General features: G+C 53.0%; 1 protein-coding gene across 3 annotated transcripts in view; it reads left to right on the top strand.

Moving 5' to 3' along the window:
* Positions 1–16,143, top strand: part of Pald1 (phosphatase domain containing paladin 1) — a 59,877-nt gene that overhangs the window by 21,545 nt on the left and 22,189 nt on the right. For 2 of the 3 annotated variants that reach the window (XM_075980171.1, XM_075980170.1), the window contains exons 2-10: positions 4,719–4,932; positions 7,947–8,049; positions 9,492–9,671; positions 10,777–10,941; positions 11,792–11,952; positions 12,100–12,175; positions 12,949–13,100; positions 13,365–13,464; positions 13,617–13,721. In XM_075980171.1, the coding sequence (XP_075836286.1) occupies positions 4,748–4,932; positions 7,947–8,049; positions 9,492–9,671; positions 10,777–10,941; positions 11,792–11,952; positions 12,100–12,175; positions 12,949–13,100; positions 13,365–13,464; positions 13,617–13,721 (1,227 nt within the window). In that variant the 5' untranslated portion in view covers positions 4,719–4,747. Of the gene's footprint in view, positions 1–2,633; positions 2,774–4,718; positions 4,933–7,946; positions 8,050–9,491; positions 9,672–10,776; positions 10,942–11,791; positions 11,953–12,099; positions 12,176–12,948; positions 13,101–13,364; positions 13,465–13,616; positions 13,722–16,143 lie in introns of those variants that run through there. The other variant, XM_075980172.1, reaches the window with a different exon arrangement.

Consider the following 16,143-nt stretch of genomic DNA (forward strand, 5'->3'; position numbering starts at 1 on the left):
CCTCCCGAGTGCTGGGATTAAAGGTGTGCATCACCACTACCTGATGCATACCTGGTTTATATAGGGTTGGGGATGGAACCCGGAGTTTTCACAAAGCTCTAGGTTCAACTCCACAATACTATAAAAAAAAAACAACAAAAAACAAAACGAGACAAGTTAGGAGGTAGTAAAGGGGAACCCTCGGAAGGTTTCATTTAGTTTCCAGTGGATACCGTCCTAGTTTTAAATCTACGGGACACGAGCGAGGGATTCCAGGTGCAGGACAGACAGGATACTCCCGTTACTAAACTGAGTCATCTGGGGAGCCCCTCTTTGCCTGATCCATTGTTGCTCTGTATGGGACCTTCTAGGCCTCCTTGTTGGTCAGTGGAAAGTCCACAGGGCTGTAGTAGTGGTCTTCCACAGGGTGACAGTCCTGGCTGGACCCAGAGCTGGAAGAGCTGGTGCAGTAGGGAGGCGCCATGACCTGTACCCAGCCTTGGAACACTTATTGCAATTACACTTACAGTAATTATACTTGACACTCTTATCGTGATTACACTTAAAAAAATTTCCTGAAGGAACCAGGTTAGGTGTGGGAAATTTAACAGCAATACACAAGTAAAAAGGAAAATCCGAGCCCTGACTTGCACTGTTGATGTTGAAGTGAGGCTCCAGTGTTTTGTGTCTGCTTGTCGCCAGATGCTAGCCTTGGCTATCCATGTCAGTGGCCAGTCTGGCAGGGTAGGCAGTGATGGGTGCCTGCTCTGAGCTGATTCCTTCTGGGAGCAGTTTGGTCTTCTTCTCCTTCTTTGAAGCAGGCAGCTGATCCTGAGTCAGGGAAGATGTGGGCTGGCTCCTGTTGGAAATGGTGAGAAGCAACTTCTGTGATGCTCTGCAGAGGCTGTGAAAGTTGAGAGACAGAGACGTGAGTGCAGTTGGGGAGCCTTCCTGCAGGAGCTGGCCATCTGTGGGTAGCACGTTGGGGAGCGTGTTGTGGGAGGGGCACCTTCAACCCTGGCCCCTGGTTGCAGGGACTTGGTGCATAGTGCTCACTGATCAAGACAGCTCAGTTTGCTTTGCTGATGTCTGCTAGCCCAGGTGCTGTTCTGGATAAACCAGGACCACTCTGTCCTCAAAGGTGCCAACTGAGCTCCCTGTGCAGCTCCCAGCCCCTACACCCTGCCTTTGTTAAGATTCTGCCCTTGTCTTTTCTAGATTGTCATGCACTGCCATGAGGTAACCATACTTGGTCTTTGGGGCATGCTTGTTTCTCTTCGTTGTATGACATTTGTGACTCTGTTGTGGCGACTTGCCTTGCGCTTTGTCACTGCTGCTGAATGTGTCCCCGTGGCACAGATCTACAGTATCTGGTTCCACGGTGGTCAGCTGATGGGTGTTAGTAGTGGTCTCAGACCCTGGCCGTGTGAGTCCTGAGGCTGTGAGGAGCCGTCCCTCAGCCTTGTTCTCTGGGAGAGCCTGTTAAGTAGGAATGTTGAGTCACGTGGTGGTCATGTGCTTACCTTGGTCTGAAACTTCAGAACCAAGGCTTGTGATGGCTCATGATTTTCATCCCAGTGCTCGACGGGGCAAGGCTGAGGTAGGAGATGACCATGAGTTCTCTTGGACTACATACTGAGTTCCTGGCCAGCCAGCGCTACATAACAAGACCTTGTCCAATAAATAAATAAATATCAATCAAACAAACAAAATGACAGAACTGTTTTTTGAAGTAGCCACAGGACTTCACTTGGCCTGCTGTGTGAGAGCCTGGGAATTGCAAGGCCTTGGTTATTTAGGCTTTGAAAATTTGCCACCGAAGATGAGTGAGCGGTGTCATCTTGTGTGCTTACTTGGATGCATTCACGTCCTCATGTCTCTTGCCCGTCTTTAAGCAGTTCTTGTGTGTGTGTAAACTTCATACTGAGCCGTGGGGTTTAGCATCTCTTTGGTAGATCAAGATTAAACAGGTAAAACATGACCAGTTCCTGTTGGCACCCCTCCACCGTGTGCTTCTGCCGCTCCACTGGCCAAGAAACAATGGTGCCAACCCATCGTTGACTGAAACCACAGGATCTGTAGACCAGAGTGAACCTGTCCGTTTTGTGAGTTGATTACCCCAGGTATTTTGTGAACCTGACATACAGCAGGTTGTTTACCTACCTGTTCTAGTGGACTGCCTCAAGAGCTTTGCTTCGTACCCACGCTCTGATTCTCCACCTCCACGACGAGTCTCGGGAGCCCACTCACAGAGCTGCCATGCTGACTGTGGTCGTCAGCAGTGGTCTGGTTATCAATACCACCGACCTTAGCAACCTCCAGATCCTCTGTGTAATAGGATGTCTACCCATTCTAAAGGTCCGATCAGTTTTCACAGGATGCTACCCACCCTAGTTGCTTGTTCTGCCAGCGGTGCACATCTGCATTATCTGCTGCCTGTCCTTGCAGGCTACCAGCTGGGGCCTGTCATTGTCTATGAGTCCAAGGCAAAGGAGGGGTAGAGGCAGCCTGTCCTGTGGGAATGGGCCTGGACTTGGCCTGTGGCAGCTGTGGCCGGCAGTGGATTCGTGCCCCTTCCCTCCTTTCCTATGTGTTCCTTTCTTGGAGCTGTTTCCACTCACATTCCTTTGGCCCTGGCTGCTGGGAGGAGGCCTGGGAAACTTCAGTGTGGAGCCTGGCAGCTGGAGGGGCCGGTGAAGAAGAGAGAGAGTTCTCTCCCTGTGGCCCATCAGCTCGGGTCCACGGAGCATCCCCGCTTTGTGAGCCACCTGATTTCCTCCGTGAGAATATAAAGGTTCCTTCTTTGTGTCTTTGTGGGGTGGGGGATTGAGCCGTGTATCAAGAGCCAGGGAGATGGCCTCTTAAACACAGGTGTGGGGCAGTCACCGGGACTCTCATGAGGATGCCGAGACGGAAGAAAAGAGGGGGCCTTCTCTGTATGGGATCAGAACTGGGAGTAGCTGGAGAAGGTTCTAGAAGGGCAGAGGAGATGGTCAGTTTCTCTCTGAGTCTCCAGGACAAGAGATATCTGGGGAAGGATTCCCTGTTTACAGTGTTGGGAGGCATAGGGATAGTCTGTGGGCGCTGTGAGCGCTAAATCAGGTCTAGAAACTGTGGACTGACTTGCCTGCCTTTGTGCTGACCACATCACCCCACTGTTCACATTGCTGGGTGCCACTGCAGCGGTGACAGGGTGCTGTGGAGCTGAGGCACAGGAGGAGTGTTTCGTCAGAGCGGACAGTACCCATGATTTGCAGCTGGGCGAGTTACCATGTTTTAGGCTACATGCTGGGCTATCTCCCAAGTGTAAAAGGATGTGGGGAGCTACCAGGATCCCCCCACCCATAGTAATACCTGTGCCACATGTGGTCCCTGTGGCCACGGAGTTCCTACAAACTCCCATGATCCTCTCTGCCGCTTCTGCCGCTCTCTGTGGAACACCCAGCCTCGTTCTTCCCAGCCGATCCTGAGCCTCATGCTACCCTCCAGATCTTCATCCGTAGGCCTTGAACTTTAACCTCAGGCTGGCAAGACCCGTTTCCTTCGAATCCGGGGTGCCTGGCTCTCTGTGGGTGCGGAAGCGCTGCCCCCTCTCACACAGGGTGACGATGCTGATTGGATGTTGGGTTCTGTTGGCTACTGTTCTCTTTGAGCATTTTATCTGATGGCAGCTCACCTAGTTTGGATGTCTCTGGCCTAGTTCTAGGAAACTCATGGGTAGAATGTCTTCCTGTGTGTCTGCCTTAGCGCAGTGGCACGGAGGAACTGAGTACGGCTTTGGTGCAGGGGCCACGCGTGGGCCCCGCGTGGGCCCCGCGGCTCGTTCCCATCCCAGCCCTCTCTGCCCAGCTTTATCTCTTACGCTCTGAGCCTAGCAGTCCTGAACCACCATCACCTCTGTGGACAGCTCTCCTTTCCAGAGTGTACCCCATGTCACCCTGTGATAGGTGCTCTATAGCTGAGTAGCCCCTCAGCACTTCTTCTTTTTTTTATTTTCCTGAACATGTTTAGTTTTTTAAAAATATTTTATTTTGCCGGGCGGTGGTGGCGCACGCCTTTAATCCTAGCACTTGGGAGGTAGAGGCAGGTGGATCTCTGTGAGTTCGAGACCAGCCTGGTCTACAAGAGCTAGTTCCAGGACAGGCTCCAAAGCCACAGGGAAACCCTGTCTCGAAAAACCAAAAAAAAAAAAAAAATTTATTTTTATGTACATGGGTATTTAGCCTACATGTATGTGTCTGTGTGCCACTGGTGTGTATGGTGCCTATAGAAGCCAGAAGAGGGTATATAGTCCCCTGGGATTGTAGTTAGTTGTGAGCTGCTCTGTGGGTTCAGGGAATTGAACCTGGGTCCTCTGGAAGAGCAGCCAGTGCTCTCAACCTCCGAGCCATCTCTCCAGCACTTCTTAGCAGTTCTGTGCACTTCTGTGTAGCCTGCTCTTCCTTGTACCCTCTGGGGTCCTGATTTGGTTTCCCAGGCCCCTTTCCTATCTCGTCTGCTTGACTTCATTTTTCTCCTCCGAGCACACAAGGGGACAGAGATAGACCCAGGAGGCCCTGGAAGAAGCCTCTTTCTCTAAGTAGCTGTAGCTGGTCCTTTACGTTTCTCTGTGTGGAACTCTCCCACGGCACCAGCAGAGGAAGGCAGGTGCCCCTGAGAGTCTGTGTCTGCAGCCACGGTGGAGATTGCGTCTTCCTGGGTTTCCCGCCCGTCTGAGCTGTGTGCCCTCTTATCTGCAGATCTGGGGTCCTGAGGCCACCGGCAGACTATGGGTACAACGGCAAGCACAGCCCAGCAGACAGTCTCGGCTGGCTCCTCCTTAGAGGGCCTGCAGGGCAGCAGTACCATGGATGGGAGGCATTCGCTCAGTGTGCAGTCCTTCCACACCACAAGCTTGCACAACAGCAAGGCCAAGTCCATCATCCCCAATAAGGTGGCCCCTGTCGTGATTACGTGAGTATCTGGGGACGTGTGGCCATGTTCCTGGAAGACACGGCCTTGGGGAGTGGGGGACCTGCATGCACTTAATGCTGTCAGACTGCTTCCAGTTTTGTGAATAAAAACACCAAGTCTCACCCAGAGAGGTTAAGCAGTATTTCTGGAATTACACAGCAAGCAGGTCGTAGGACTGAGTCTTTTGTGAGTCTCCGAGGCTGTGTTGCTTACCTATGTGTATGGTGCCAGAAGCCTGGGCAAGGAAGACTAGCCAAAGGAATGTCTTTTTTTATTTTTATTTATGTTTTATTTTTTTTAAAAAAGAAAACAAACTTATCTTTTTTTCATTATACATACCAATCCAAGTTCCTACTCCCTCTCTTTTTCCATTCCCTCTGCTTAACCCCCCACCCACTCCACAGAGAGGGTAAGGCACATTGCTTTGGGGAAGGTCCAAGGTCCTCCCTACTATGTCTAGACTGAGCAAGGTATTCATCCAAAGAGAATAGGTTTCCAAAAGCCAGTACATGCAGTAGGGATAAATCCTGGTGCCACTGCCAGTGGCCCCTCAGTCTGCCCCAGCCATGCGACTGTCAACCGCATTCAGAGGGACTAGTTTGGACCTATGCTTGTTCCTTCCCAGTCCGGCTGAAGTTGGGGAGCTCCCGTTAGCTCTGTTGACTAGGAACATCCTTTTTATACCCCCCCCCCTTTTTTTAAAAGACAGAATCTCACTGTATACCCTGAGGTGGCCTAGGACTTGCCATGTAGACCAGGCTGTCCTTAAGAACACACCTGCCTCTGTCTCCCGAGTGTTGGGATTTAAGGTGGGCATCATGATGCCCCACAGTAGCTGGGTTTTTTCAGGGCCTTGGTCTGGAAAGCTGGCAGCTCCTTCTCCGTGCTCCAGCTGGGGCCTTCAGGAACACTGAGTGAGGGGGCAAAGGTTCGCTGTTGTTAGCATGTTTTCAGCAACCTGGACACACAGCATCCGGGAGGGCCGGGAAGGATGGATATCTGTGTGTGGATGAGGGAGTGGGTACTTCTGGGAGCTGGAGACAGAAGAATGCAGGGACCCTGAGCATGTCTCCTGGGGAACCAGAAGCTCATTGTTCATCTCCTGATACCTGTCCCCCACCATGCTTTCTCATATCCGGGCCTTTCTGGATTGCAGGAAGAAGGACATGGGGCTCGAAGTGTTAAAGATGTTCCACACATGGGTTTGGCAGAGGCCTGGGGGATGGGCTGCTATGTGAAGAAGTCCATGGGTGGAGTGGTCAGGCCACTAGCCTTGGGGCTTGGCAGAAAAGCAGTAATTACCATAAGTTATTGTGTTTGGGATGAAGGCAGGAAAGAAATGTTAGGCGAAAGTGACTTGACGGACAAGAAAGTTAGTTTGGGTTGCTGGGTGGTGTGCACACCTTTAATCCCAGCCTTGCAGAGGCAGAGGCAAGTTGGTCTCTGTAAGTTCAAGGCCACCATGGAAAGAGAGGGAGAGAGAGAGAGAGAGAGAGAGAGAGAGAGAGAGAGAGAGAGAGAGAGAAAGGAAGAAAAAGAAGAAGAGGAGGAGGAGGAGAAAAAAGAGAAGAGAAAGAGGAAGGAAGGAAGGAAGTCTATTTGGACATTGAAGGCAGCCTTGGGAGAAGCAGGTCTGGAGCCTGGGCTCTGCCTCCTTCTTCCTTCTCTGGACCTCAGTTTCCTCATCAACATAATCAGAGATGACGGGAAATGTGGAACTGGGTGTTGTGGCTGTGTTATGGCTACCTGAAAATGCCCAGCAGGAAGGGGCCGTGCTTGCAGCCCTCCTTGGGTTGCAGTGTTTGAGGTAGAAAGGACCTTACAGATCATCCAGTAGAGGCACCAGCTGACTGCATCATGCAGACCAAATCTGGCCCTCCACCTGCTGATGTAAATAAAGTTTTATTGGCCCACTGTTAGGTCTGGCCCCTTGTACAACACTTGTTGATACCTGCTTCAGTGGCAGGATTGTCAGGCTGGTGCAAGACCCACAAAGCCAGAAATGTTTGTTTTTGGTCCTTTGTGGGAAAGATTTGCAGAGCCCTGGTCACAGCAGATAGATAGGAAAACTGCGTTAGATAGGAAAATGGGTTTCAGGGAGGCAGAGGGTGTGCCACTGTGAAGTGTTAAAAGGTGGAGGCAGAGCAGGAGCCAGGTCTGCATTTTGCCCACTACTTTCCTGCAGGCAGCTGTTTTGTATGGAGCCCTTAGCACGAGAGCCCAAGCTCTTGCAGGCAGATCTGGTGCACTGGTACCGTGGCGGCATGGCTTTGTCTCGAGTCCACAGTCACTCTGCCTTAGTCATTGTGTCTTTACCTAGCTGTCTACAGAAATCAATATGGGCTTCTTTAAGCAGCTGGTGTGTGTCCAGGCCTATTGTGAGTCATAATAAGGTCCTATGAATCAGAAGACCCGAAAAGAGCCAGGGGAGGGACTTGCCCTTAGATCTTGTGGGCTGAACTGCCCTGGGCTCTAGGATTGGAGGTGTGGGGCCTGTTCCGCTTGCAGCCTGAGGGGTGGGCCATCCTATGGCAATGTCTTAATCAGGGTCCAGATTGTACCCTAACAGTATTGCCCATACAGAATACTTGAATCAAGACCCATTTGGGTGTCCAGGCTGGTATGGCAGACTGACCATCTGGGCTCCTTCAGTGTCGTACCACATCAGCATGTACCTCTGTCTTTTGGGACAACTGTTCTACTTCTGCCAGGGAAAAAAGCAAGGCACACTAGAAGGCATTTCCCTTTGGGAGTGGCCTGGATTTGCCCCGCCTCCCCCCGTCATCTCATTGGCCAGAACTTAATCCAGTCCCGCAGCTAGCTGCAAGGGAGGCTGGGAAATGTAGTCTGCAATAGGGGTAGCCCTGGGTCTCAATCTCAGTTCTGCTGTTCTGTGTGTGAGGATGAAGGGCAGCTGCATGGGTAGGGGTGAGATGGCTTTGCTGCGGGTTCTGGTCACAGCGTAAGGGACCAACAAAGGTTGTCTGACTCAGTTTTCACTGTGCCTCTGCCAGGTACAACTGCAAGGAGGAGTTCCAGATCCATGATGAGCTGCTCAAGGCCCATTACCGGATGGGCAGGCTCTCAGATGCCACCCCTGAACACTACCTAGTGCAGGTAAGGGCAGCCCTACCTACCCCACCCACTAACCCCCTGCTCTGCTGCTTCTCCACTTCCACCTTCTCTCACTCTGTCCCAGTCTCTCAGTCCTTTGGAGCTCAAGGTGCATTCATACTCTAGGCAAGCGTTCTACCACTGAGCCATGCCCGCAGTTCCTCACTGATGGTTCTAATGCCCACAGCCCCTCACTGGTGGTTCTAGGTGAGCATTCTACCACTGAGCCATGCCCGCAGCCCCTCATTGATGGTTCTAGGCCAGCATTCTTCTGCTGAGCCATGCCCGCAGCTCCTTACTGGTGGTTCTAGATGAGCATTCTACCACTGAGCCATGCCCGCAGTCCCTCAGTTCTTCTTACTACTCCTGTAGCCCACTCTCCCTTCAGGGGTCCTAGCCCCCGACTCTAGCTCCTACTCCCCCTCCCTGTCCTATCTGGTGTTCTCCATCTTTTAGACCAGTGGTTCTCTACCTTCCTAATGCTATGACCCTTTAATACAGTTCCTCATGTTGTGGTGACCCCCCCACCCATAAAATGATTTTGTTGCTACTTCAGAACTGTAATTTTGTTACTGTTATGAATCGTAATGTAAATATTTTTGGAGATAGAGGCATGCCAAAGGGGTCTCCACCCATAGGTTGAGAACTGCTGTTTTAGATTCTAAAAGAGTTAAACACTCTAGAATTTAGAGTGTTAGAACTTATTGGGTTTAGCTCCTTTTTGTTCCTTCTCATCCCCTCCATGTCTCATGGGGGTAAAAGTCCACAGACCCACTGTTTTAAAATCTGTTGTCTGGTACTGTTGTCCCATGAGCAGCAGTGAGAGCCGTGTAGGACCGACTAGATACTGGGTGGCTGCCTGGCTGTGCCGTAATCATTGTGGGAGTTTCTGGCTTGCTTGGGAATACAGGTCTCACTCCTTGTCAGTCAGGCAAGGGTCACAGGAGATGACCCAGCATTCTGGTTTGCCCAGGAATGAACTCTTGACCAGGCAGTATTCTGGTCTTTTTTTCTGTGGGCATTGGGTCATTTCACCCAAGTCTGGAGTCCTTGCAACTAGTGGGACTCTAGGGGGGAGCTGGCCTAGTTACCTTATGGCTCAATCCAGACATGACCCTCTTTCCACAAGCCTTGGGGTGTCGTCCTCCAGGGGAGCTACAGACCCTCTTTGGAGCCAGTTTTGGCTTGCAGTTCCAATCTGCTTTCCTTAAGGCCTGGCTGACCCCGAGGGCACTTTCTATACGAAGCCTTCTTTGTTTCCCTGAGTCAAACACCGTTGCCATCACAGATGTCTGTCCCATGAACCTGCAAGCAACTTGAGAGCAGAACCACGTCTCCACTCCCACCCTAGTCCTCCTGCCCTGTTCCCTAGAGCCCACGAGAGAGTTCTACATGAGGAAAAACCCTTGCATCCTGGATTGACTTGCTGTGATTCTCTCTGCCAGGGGCGCTATTTCTTGGTGCGTGATGTCACCGAGAAGATGGACATGCTGGGAACCTTGGGGAGCTGTGGGGCTCCCAACTTCCGGCAGGTGCGGGGTGGGCTCCCCGTGTTTGGCATGGGACAGCCCAGCCTCTTAGGATTCAGGAGGGTCCTGCAGAAACTCCAGAAGGATGGGCACAAGGTGAGCTTGCTATGTCCCAGGCTGGCCCTCCACGGCAAGAGGTGACTTCTGAGACTACTTGCGGCTGGGGAAGGGAGTGTGCCTGGGCTTGCTAGGCCTCGCCCTTCAGGCAGAAACTGGAGAGGTTTTGCATTGTCCTTTTGGTGGGGAGGGGAGTGCCCAAGGTCAGAAGCCTCTTGAGAGCCTTGGAGGAAATGAGAGGTGACCAGAGAGCCACTTTTCAACTCCAGAGACTGCCACGTGATGGTCTTGGCTGACACCTAAATCTGTCAACTCTCTGAGGAAGGGCCCCATTTTACAGAGCAGGAAACTGAGGTCCTGAGGGAGAAAGTGGCTTGTTTAAGGTTACACAGCTCTTGTGCAGCGCTTGAAGGCTCAGACCCCGGCAATTAGACCCCAAGCTCCTGCTTTCAAATGCTTCCTCTCACCTGCCTGAAGGAGGGGGGAGAACGCCAAGGGGTTGTTCCAATCCTAGGCTCTTCAGCTGTGGCAGTGACTGTATTGGCCTGGGATGAGGTTGAGTGGCAGAGTGAACAAGAATGGCGTGTGTGTGTGTGTGTGTGTGTGTGTGTGTGTGTGTGTGCGCAGGTCCTGTCTTTCCAGCTTGACCCTGGCGATGGCTCTGCTGTAGCTCAACCAATGGCTGACTGCTTGGTGGAGAGCATTCTAGCCTTTCTTCAGCCGGTCTTTAGCAGACAACTGGTTTACCCAGGACTCTGTGTTAGGTATTGTGGGCTTGTGGAAAGAGCCAGAATGTGATGCGGCCTGGGTGATGGGTAGTCCACCCAGAGAGAAAAGACAGACCTGCTGGCGTGTTAATAGGTTAAAATGTGGCAGAACTTGCCTGGGAGACTGAAGAGACAGTCGCTCTGAGAGGAGAATGGGTTCCTGCTGATTGAGGGGAATTGGCGGGCAGGTGGCAATTAGACAGAACTTTAGTAATAAACTGAATGGATTCCTGTTGATGGGACTGGTCTAGTGCTCCATCCCCCCACTCCCCCACTCCCCCATCCCCCATGAGGGAGGAACTATCTGGGCAAAGGCCTAGAGGTTGCACAGGGGACTGATATCCATGCAGCACAGGGGCTATGGCTTCTCTCAACAGGAGTGTATCATCTTCTGTGTGCGGGAGGAGCCTGTGCTGTTCTTGCGTGCCGAGGAGGACTTCGTGTCTTACACACCTCGAGACAAGGAGAGCCTTCATGAGAACCTCAGGGGTCCTGGGCCGGGGATCAAGGCTGAGAGCCTGGAGCTGGCCATCCGGAAAGAGGTGAGGGCCTGTGGGGTGGCCACGTGCTGAGAGCTTTTCTCCCTCGCTGGCCTCAGATGTCTGAGTGGAGACTCCAGTCTGCTCTCCAGACATGCCCCTGAAACCATTCTTGGTGTGGGAGCCACTCAGCCTTTGCTGGCCCGCACTCCCCAGCTTTCGTGCCCTGCTTGGGTGAGTGGCTGGTTGCACCGTTGACCTCTTGTTCCAAGCTGGCCTATTTCTGTCCCTCTCTCACCATGCTCCTCCTTTACTCCCCAGTCCTGGTGTAGGGAGGGGTCTGGTCTGGTAAGAAGAGATCGAGGGTAGGAGGCCCAGGGCTGAAGTTGGGCTACTCACTGGCCATGTATGGCACTATGGAGTCGCTTGCTGGGTTTGTCTCCGAGATTCCAGGGCCACCTCTCCCAACCGCGTCTTGGTGTGGGGCTCTGAGATGATTGACACACCAGAGAGGTGTATGAGAGGAACATAGGGGTCACCATGCTTTAGAGATAGATGGCTATGAGGAAGTCCAGGCCTTGCCCGGGACTAGCCTCTCCTTACCTCTCTTACTTCTGCTTCAGCTGACTGAGCCTCATCCCGGCCAGGTAGCTAAGCGCATTTCCACTGCTCCGTGGGCAGAGCCCTCCAACTGACCTCCATGGTGGTCATGATCAGTCCACGCAGGTCTGGCTGCCCTCAGGCCTGATCCCTGTAGGCAGGGCAGAGTGCCTCTGGCCACGTGGCTCCCTCTTGAAGGACAAGAAGCCTATGTGTAGCCTCCACGTGGCCTGGTCCCCAGATTGGGGAGGGGCAATCAAGGAGGCCTAGGAAGCTCAGGTCATATCCCTCTGATTCTTGCATTTCACTCTAGATCCATGACTTCGCCCAGCTGAGAGAGAACACGTACCATGTGTACCACAACACAGAGGATCTGCGTGGGGAGCCGCACACCGTGACCATCCGAGGTGAGGATGATGTGCACGTGACCGAGGAAGTGTATAAGCGGCCGCTGTTCCTGCAGCCTACCTACAGGTATCCGGAGCTGATGTCCTCTCTGGGCTGGCTCTCCAGCTGCTACCTCAGTTTCCCCATCTGCACATCAGGCCTGTGCTTGGGGATGAGGGCTTGAGCTGCTCCCCAAGGTCATTGCCCGGCTCACGGGCTGTTCTCTTCCGGCAGATATCATCGTCTTCCCCTGCCAGAGCAAGGGGCACCCCTGGAAGCCCAGTTCGATGCCTTTGTCAGTGTCCTCCGGGTAAGTGGGACTGAGGGGAGGGACTTCTGGGAGTGGTAAGTAGGAACAGGTGTCACTCATTGGTCTCCATGGAGATGCTCAGGGTGAGTGTGACCTCTGGCTATCTCTGTGGAAGGTTCGATCTATGATGTATATAGGGCCCAATATGTTGGGGTGTGGGGTGGCGTCTGTGTCCTTACGTGTGCATAGATGCATCCTTCTGCTGTGTGTGTACATGTGTCTGTGTGCACACATGCACCTGAGTACACATGCCGCAATTCTCTAATACCAGAGTCCAAAACTGATGCCTGGAGGACCTGGTTCTAGCCATGGCTTCACTGCGCTCTCGCTGTGTGGTGCGGGAGACCTTCCCTCCTGTCTAGACCTCCTTCTTCCCTTTTTCAGTCAAGCTCGAGATTCTTGTCCCACAGGCTTGTTTGCTGATTTACTGGGCATGGAGGGGGAGGCTTTCTGTCCCATCCCATTTTGGGACATTTGTATTACATGGGGAAGGGTGTCAGGTCAACGTAGGGCCTGGGACCCTGAGAGTAGCTCCTATTCCAGACCCTATGAGATTCCTGGCCTGTTCTCTGAGTTCCCCTGAGGCTGGGCAGGGGCAGGACCTGAGGCCCTGGGAGCAGATGGATCAGATCTGGCCGCAGACTTGACATCAGAGGCTGCGCTACTTTTCTAACCCTGGCTTGCTGCGGATGTCATGAGCCTGACTGGGGCCTCAGCCTCAGGGTTTTCCCATCACACACTTGCCTGACGGTCGTTCACGTTCCCTCCTGCAGGAGACCCCCGGCCTTCTGCGGCTCCGAGATAACCACGGGCCTCCCCCTGCTCTCCTGTTCAGCTGCCAGTCAGGTGTGGGCAGGACCAACGTGGGCATGGTCCTGGGTACCCTCGTGCTGTTCCACTGCAGTAGAACCACCTCCCAGCCAGAGTGAGTGGCAGGGGTTGGGAGGCCAGGAGAGAAGAGTGCAAAGCCACCTCTGGGATGATGGGGCCACATCCAGAAGGCAGGGCATCATCGCCTCATTTGCCACAGATTTGCTTGGTGCCCTGGAGAGGCACTGGACCCTTCTGAGCCTTCATTCCCCCTATGAAATTCAGAAGGATCCTGCAATCTGATGCTTCCCGGTGGCTGGTGGGTGGCAGAGGGTTGTGTGGTTGTTCCTCACCACACTCCTGACTCTCACCTTGTCAGGGCTGCCTCCCTGTTGACCAAACCCCTACCCATGGAGCAGTTTCAGGTGATCCAAGATTTCATTCACACGGTGCCCCAGGGAAGGAAGATGGTAGAGGAGGTGAGCAAGGGGCTGGGCCAGTACAGCGCTGGTAGTGGGTAGTGGGGCAGTTGCTCCTGTCACTGGAGTGTGTGTGGGGGGTCTCTTTTTCCCTCACACCCCTTCTCTCTGACCGTCCTCCCTGATTCTCTGTCCCCCTGTTCTGGCTCTAGGTGGACCGAGCGGTCACTGCCTGTGCAGAGTTGCACGATCTGAAGGAAGAGGTCCTAAGAAACCAGAAGAAGCTGGAAAGCATTAGGCCAGAGAGCCCCGCGCAGGTGAGGCGACGAGGAGCATGCTGGACTCTTCTTGGGACTGGGAGTTTTCACTGCTGTTTCTCAGTGGTTTCTAGAGGGGGTGGGGTGGGCAGCTGGACCAGCGGGAAGGCCGAGGAAGAGGAAGTTTATTTTTTCTGAGCAGGTCTCTTGGCTGCAGAATAAACAGCACGGACAGAGGGGCCTGCTGAGACCTCTGGACACGGATGTTTCCCAGATCATCACTTTAGTCAGCTTTATGTGAGAGTGATGAAGAACTCGAGGCTGAGACAGTCAGCTTGTAAAAAGGGCAGGCTAGCCAGGAGCAGTGCAGGCTAGCCAGGAGCGGTGCAGGCTGGTGATCTGCACACTGCTGCTGAGGCAGGGGACTGAGTTCAAGGGCAGCCTGGGCTGGATGGTGTGTTCCAGGTCAGCAGAGAGAGAAGAGGTAGTGAGAAGGAGGGGGGGGAGAGAGAGAGGGAGGGGAGAGGCAGTGCCTGTGGTTCTGTCTTCTGGCCAGCACATTATGGTGGGACAACACTTTTCACATCACAGCCAGGGAACAAAGAGGCAGCCAGCATCCCACAGCCCCCTTTTAGAGCACATCTCTAGTGACCTAAAGAGCTATTGCTAGTCCCTGCCCCTTCACGAACCTGTCACCTTCCCACAGCGTCACCCCAGGATCCAGCCTTTAATTCAGGGGTCTCTGGGGTACTTTGGGGATTCATACAGGAGCTCTTTTTACAAAGGTCCAAAACGACTGGACCTTCCCTGGGAAGAGCGGGCTGTGTCCATCCTGCAGCTTCAGGAGCAGGGCTGCGCTGGCTCGCAGCCCTGTCCCTAGTTCCGGGGAGAAAAGGGGACCGACAGTGTTTGTGTTCAGTGTACGGAAAGAATCTAAGCCCTTACAATTTTTTCCTTCTTTAACACTTAAAAAAAAAAAAGTCCTTGAGAGCTGTGTTTCCATGATGGGAAAACTGAGGAATTAGAAACAGGAGAAGCAGTGGCACCTTGCACTGGTCGCTGCCTGAGCATGCTCTTTAACTGTGTTTGCGATTCTCTACGCAGCTGCCCCTAGTTTTAATGTGAATCCTTGCATTTTATCATTGAGAAGATTTTTAATGGCTCTGTCACGTAAACTAGTGGCCAGGTCAACCTGCATTGGCTTGTTGAGTAAGAATGAGGTCTCCCAATCCATCTGCCTGGTCATGGTCCTGGTGCCACTTACAGAGGTGGGGGCTCGGGCATCTGCTTTGCGCCTTCAGCCTTCATTGCCCTCTTTGTGAAGTGGGGCTGGTAGGACAATTGGGGTCATATGAGGGAAAATGCATGGGCTAAATGTCACCTGCCACTGTCACCAGACAGGCCCCAGTTGTCGACACCCCTGTCCTGTAATTGCTTTTGTCTGGAGCAGCTTCATCTCTTTTTAACAGTATCTGGATTCCCCTCTTGCCTCTGCGGTGGGGGTCATCAGAGCCCAGCATTATCCCCTAGTCTAGACCAGGGGTCAAGGGTCATCAGAACTTGGCTCAGAGCCCAGGGCTCATGCTCCATCTCTGTCTCCCTGGCATCGTCTTATGGTTGACTCATATGTCACAGGCAGAGCTATCACGCTGCCATGGCAACCTAGAGGGGTGAGACTGAGACTGTGCCCCCACCCCCACGCTGCCCATCTAGCCTACTCACTCTAGCTTTCTATAGAAAAAGCTGCGTAGCCCCTGGAGGTGCAGATTCCCAGAGATAGGGGCGGGGTCCAGGTTTACCGTAGGCGCTGACTCTTCTTTCAGGCGCCATTTCGATTCAGATCTCACTTGCCTTCTAGGTTACTGACCTGGCTGGCGACGTTTGAGGGTCAGGAGGTGGAACTCATGGGCTCTTTTGGATACCCCAATGCCTGGGGGAGTTGGGACCCGAGTCAGAGGAAAGGGAGTCCTGTCATTTGTCAGCTGGGTGACTTGCAGGAAGTTGCTCTGTTATATGGAATTTCTGTTTTCTACCTGTGAATTAGGGGTAGCAATAGGCCCCAGGACTGTCACATCTCTGTGTGTGTGTGTGTGTGTGTGTGTTTTTTTTAAGTTTTTGGGACAGGGTTTCTCTCTGTAGCCCTGGGTGTCCTGGAACTCACTCTATAGACCAGGCTGGCCTTGACCTCACAGAGATCCGCCTGCTTCTGCCTCCCAAGTGCTGGGATTAAAAGTGTGCATCATCACCCCTTTTTCGACACAGGAGAAATGGAACATGGGGAGTTATGTTGTCTACTCCTCATCCTTGTCCCCTCTCCCGGGGCTGGGAACCAGCCTGGAGAGGCAGCAACTGCACCAGAGCCATCCTTTCCCTGTGTGGTCACCACAGAGTTCACTACTACAGATAGACTACAGCTAATGGGATAGACATGTGGAAGGACTTCCAGCCTGTCAGAACTGTCATGGAGCTAGAGAGTGCCTCC

This window comes from Microtus pennsylvanicus, chromosome 7 (assembly GCF_037038515.1).
Source record: "Microtus pennsylvanicus isolate mMicPen1 chromosome 7, mMicPen1.hap1, whole genome shotgun sequence".
Classification (NCBI taxonomy): Eukaryota; Metazoa; Chordata; class Mammalia; order Rodentia; family Cricetidae; genus Microtus; species Microtus pennsylvanicus.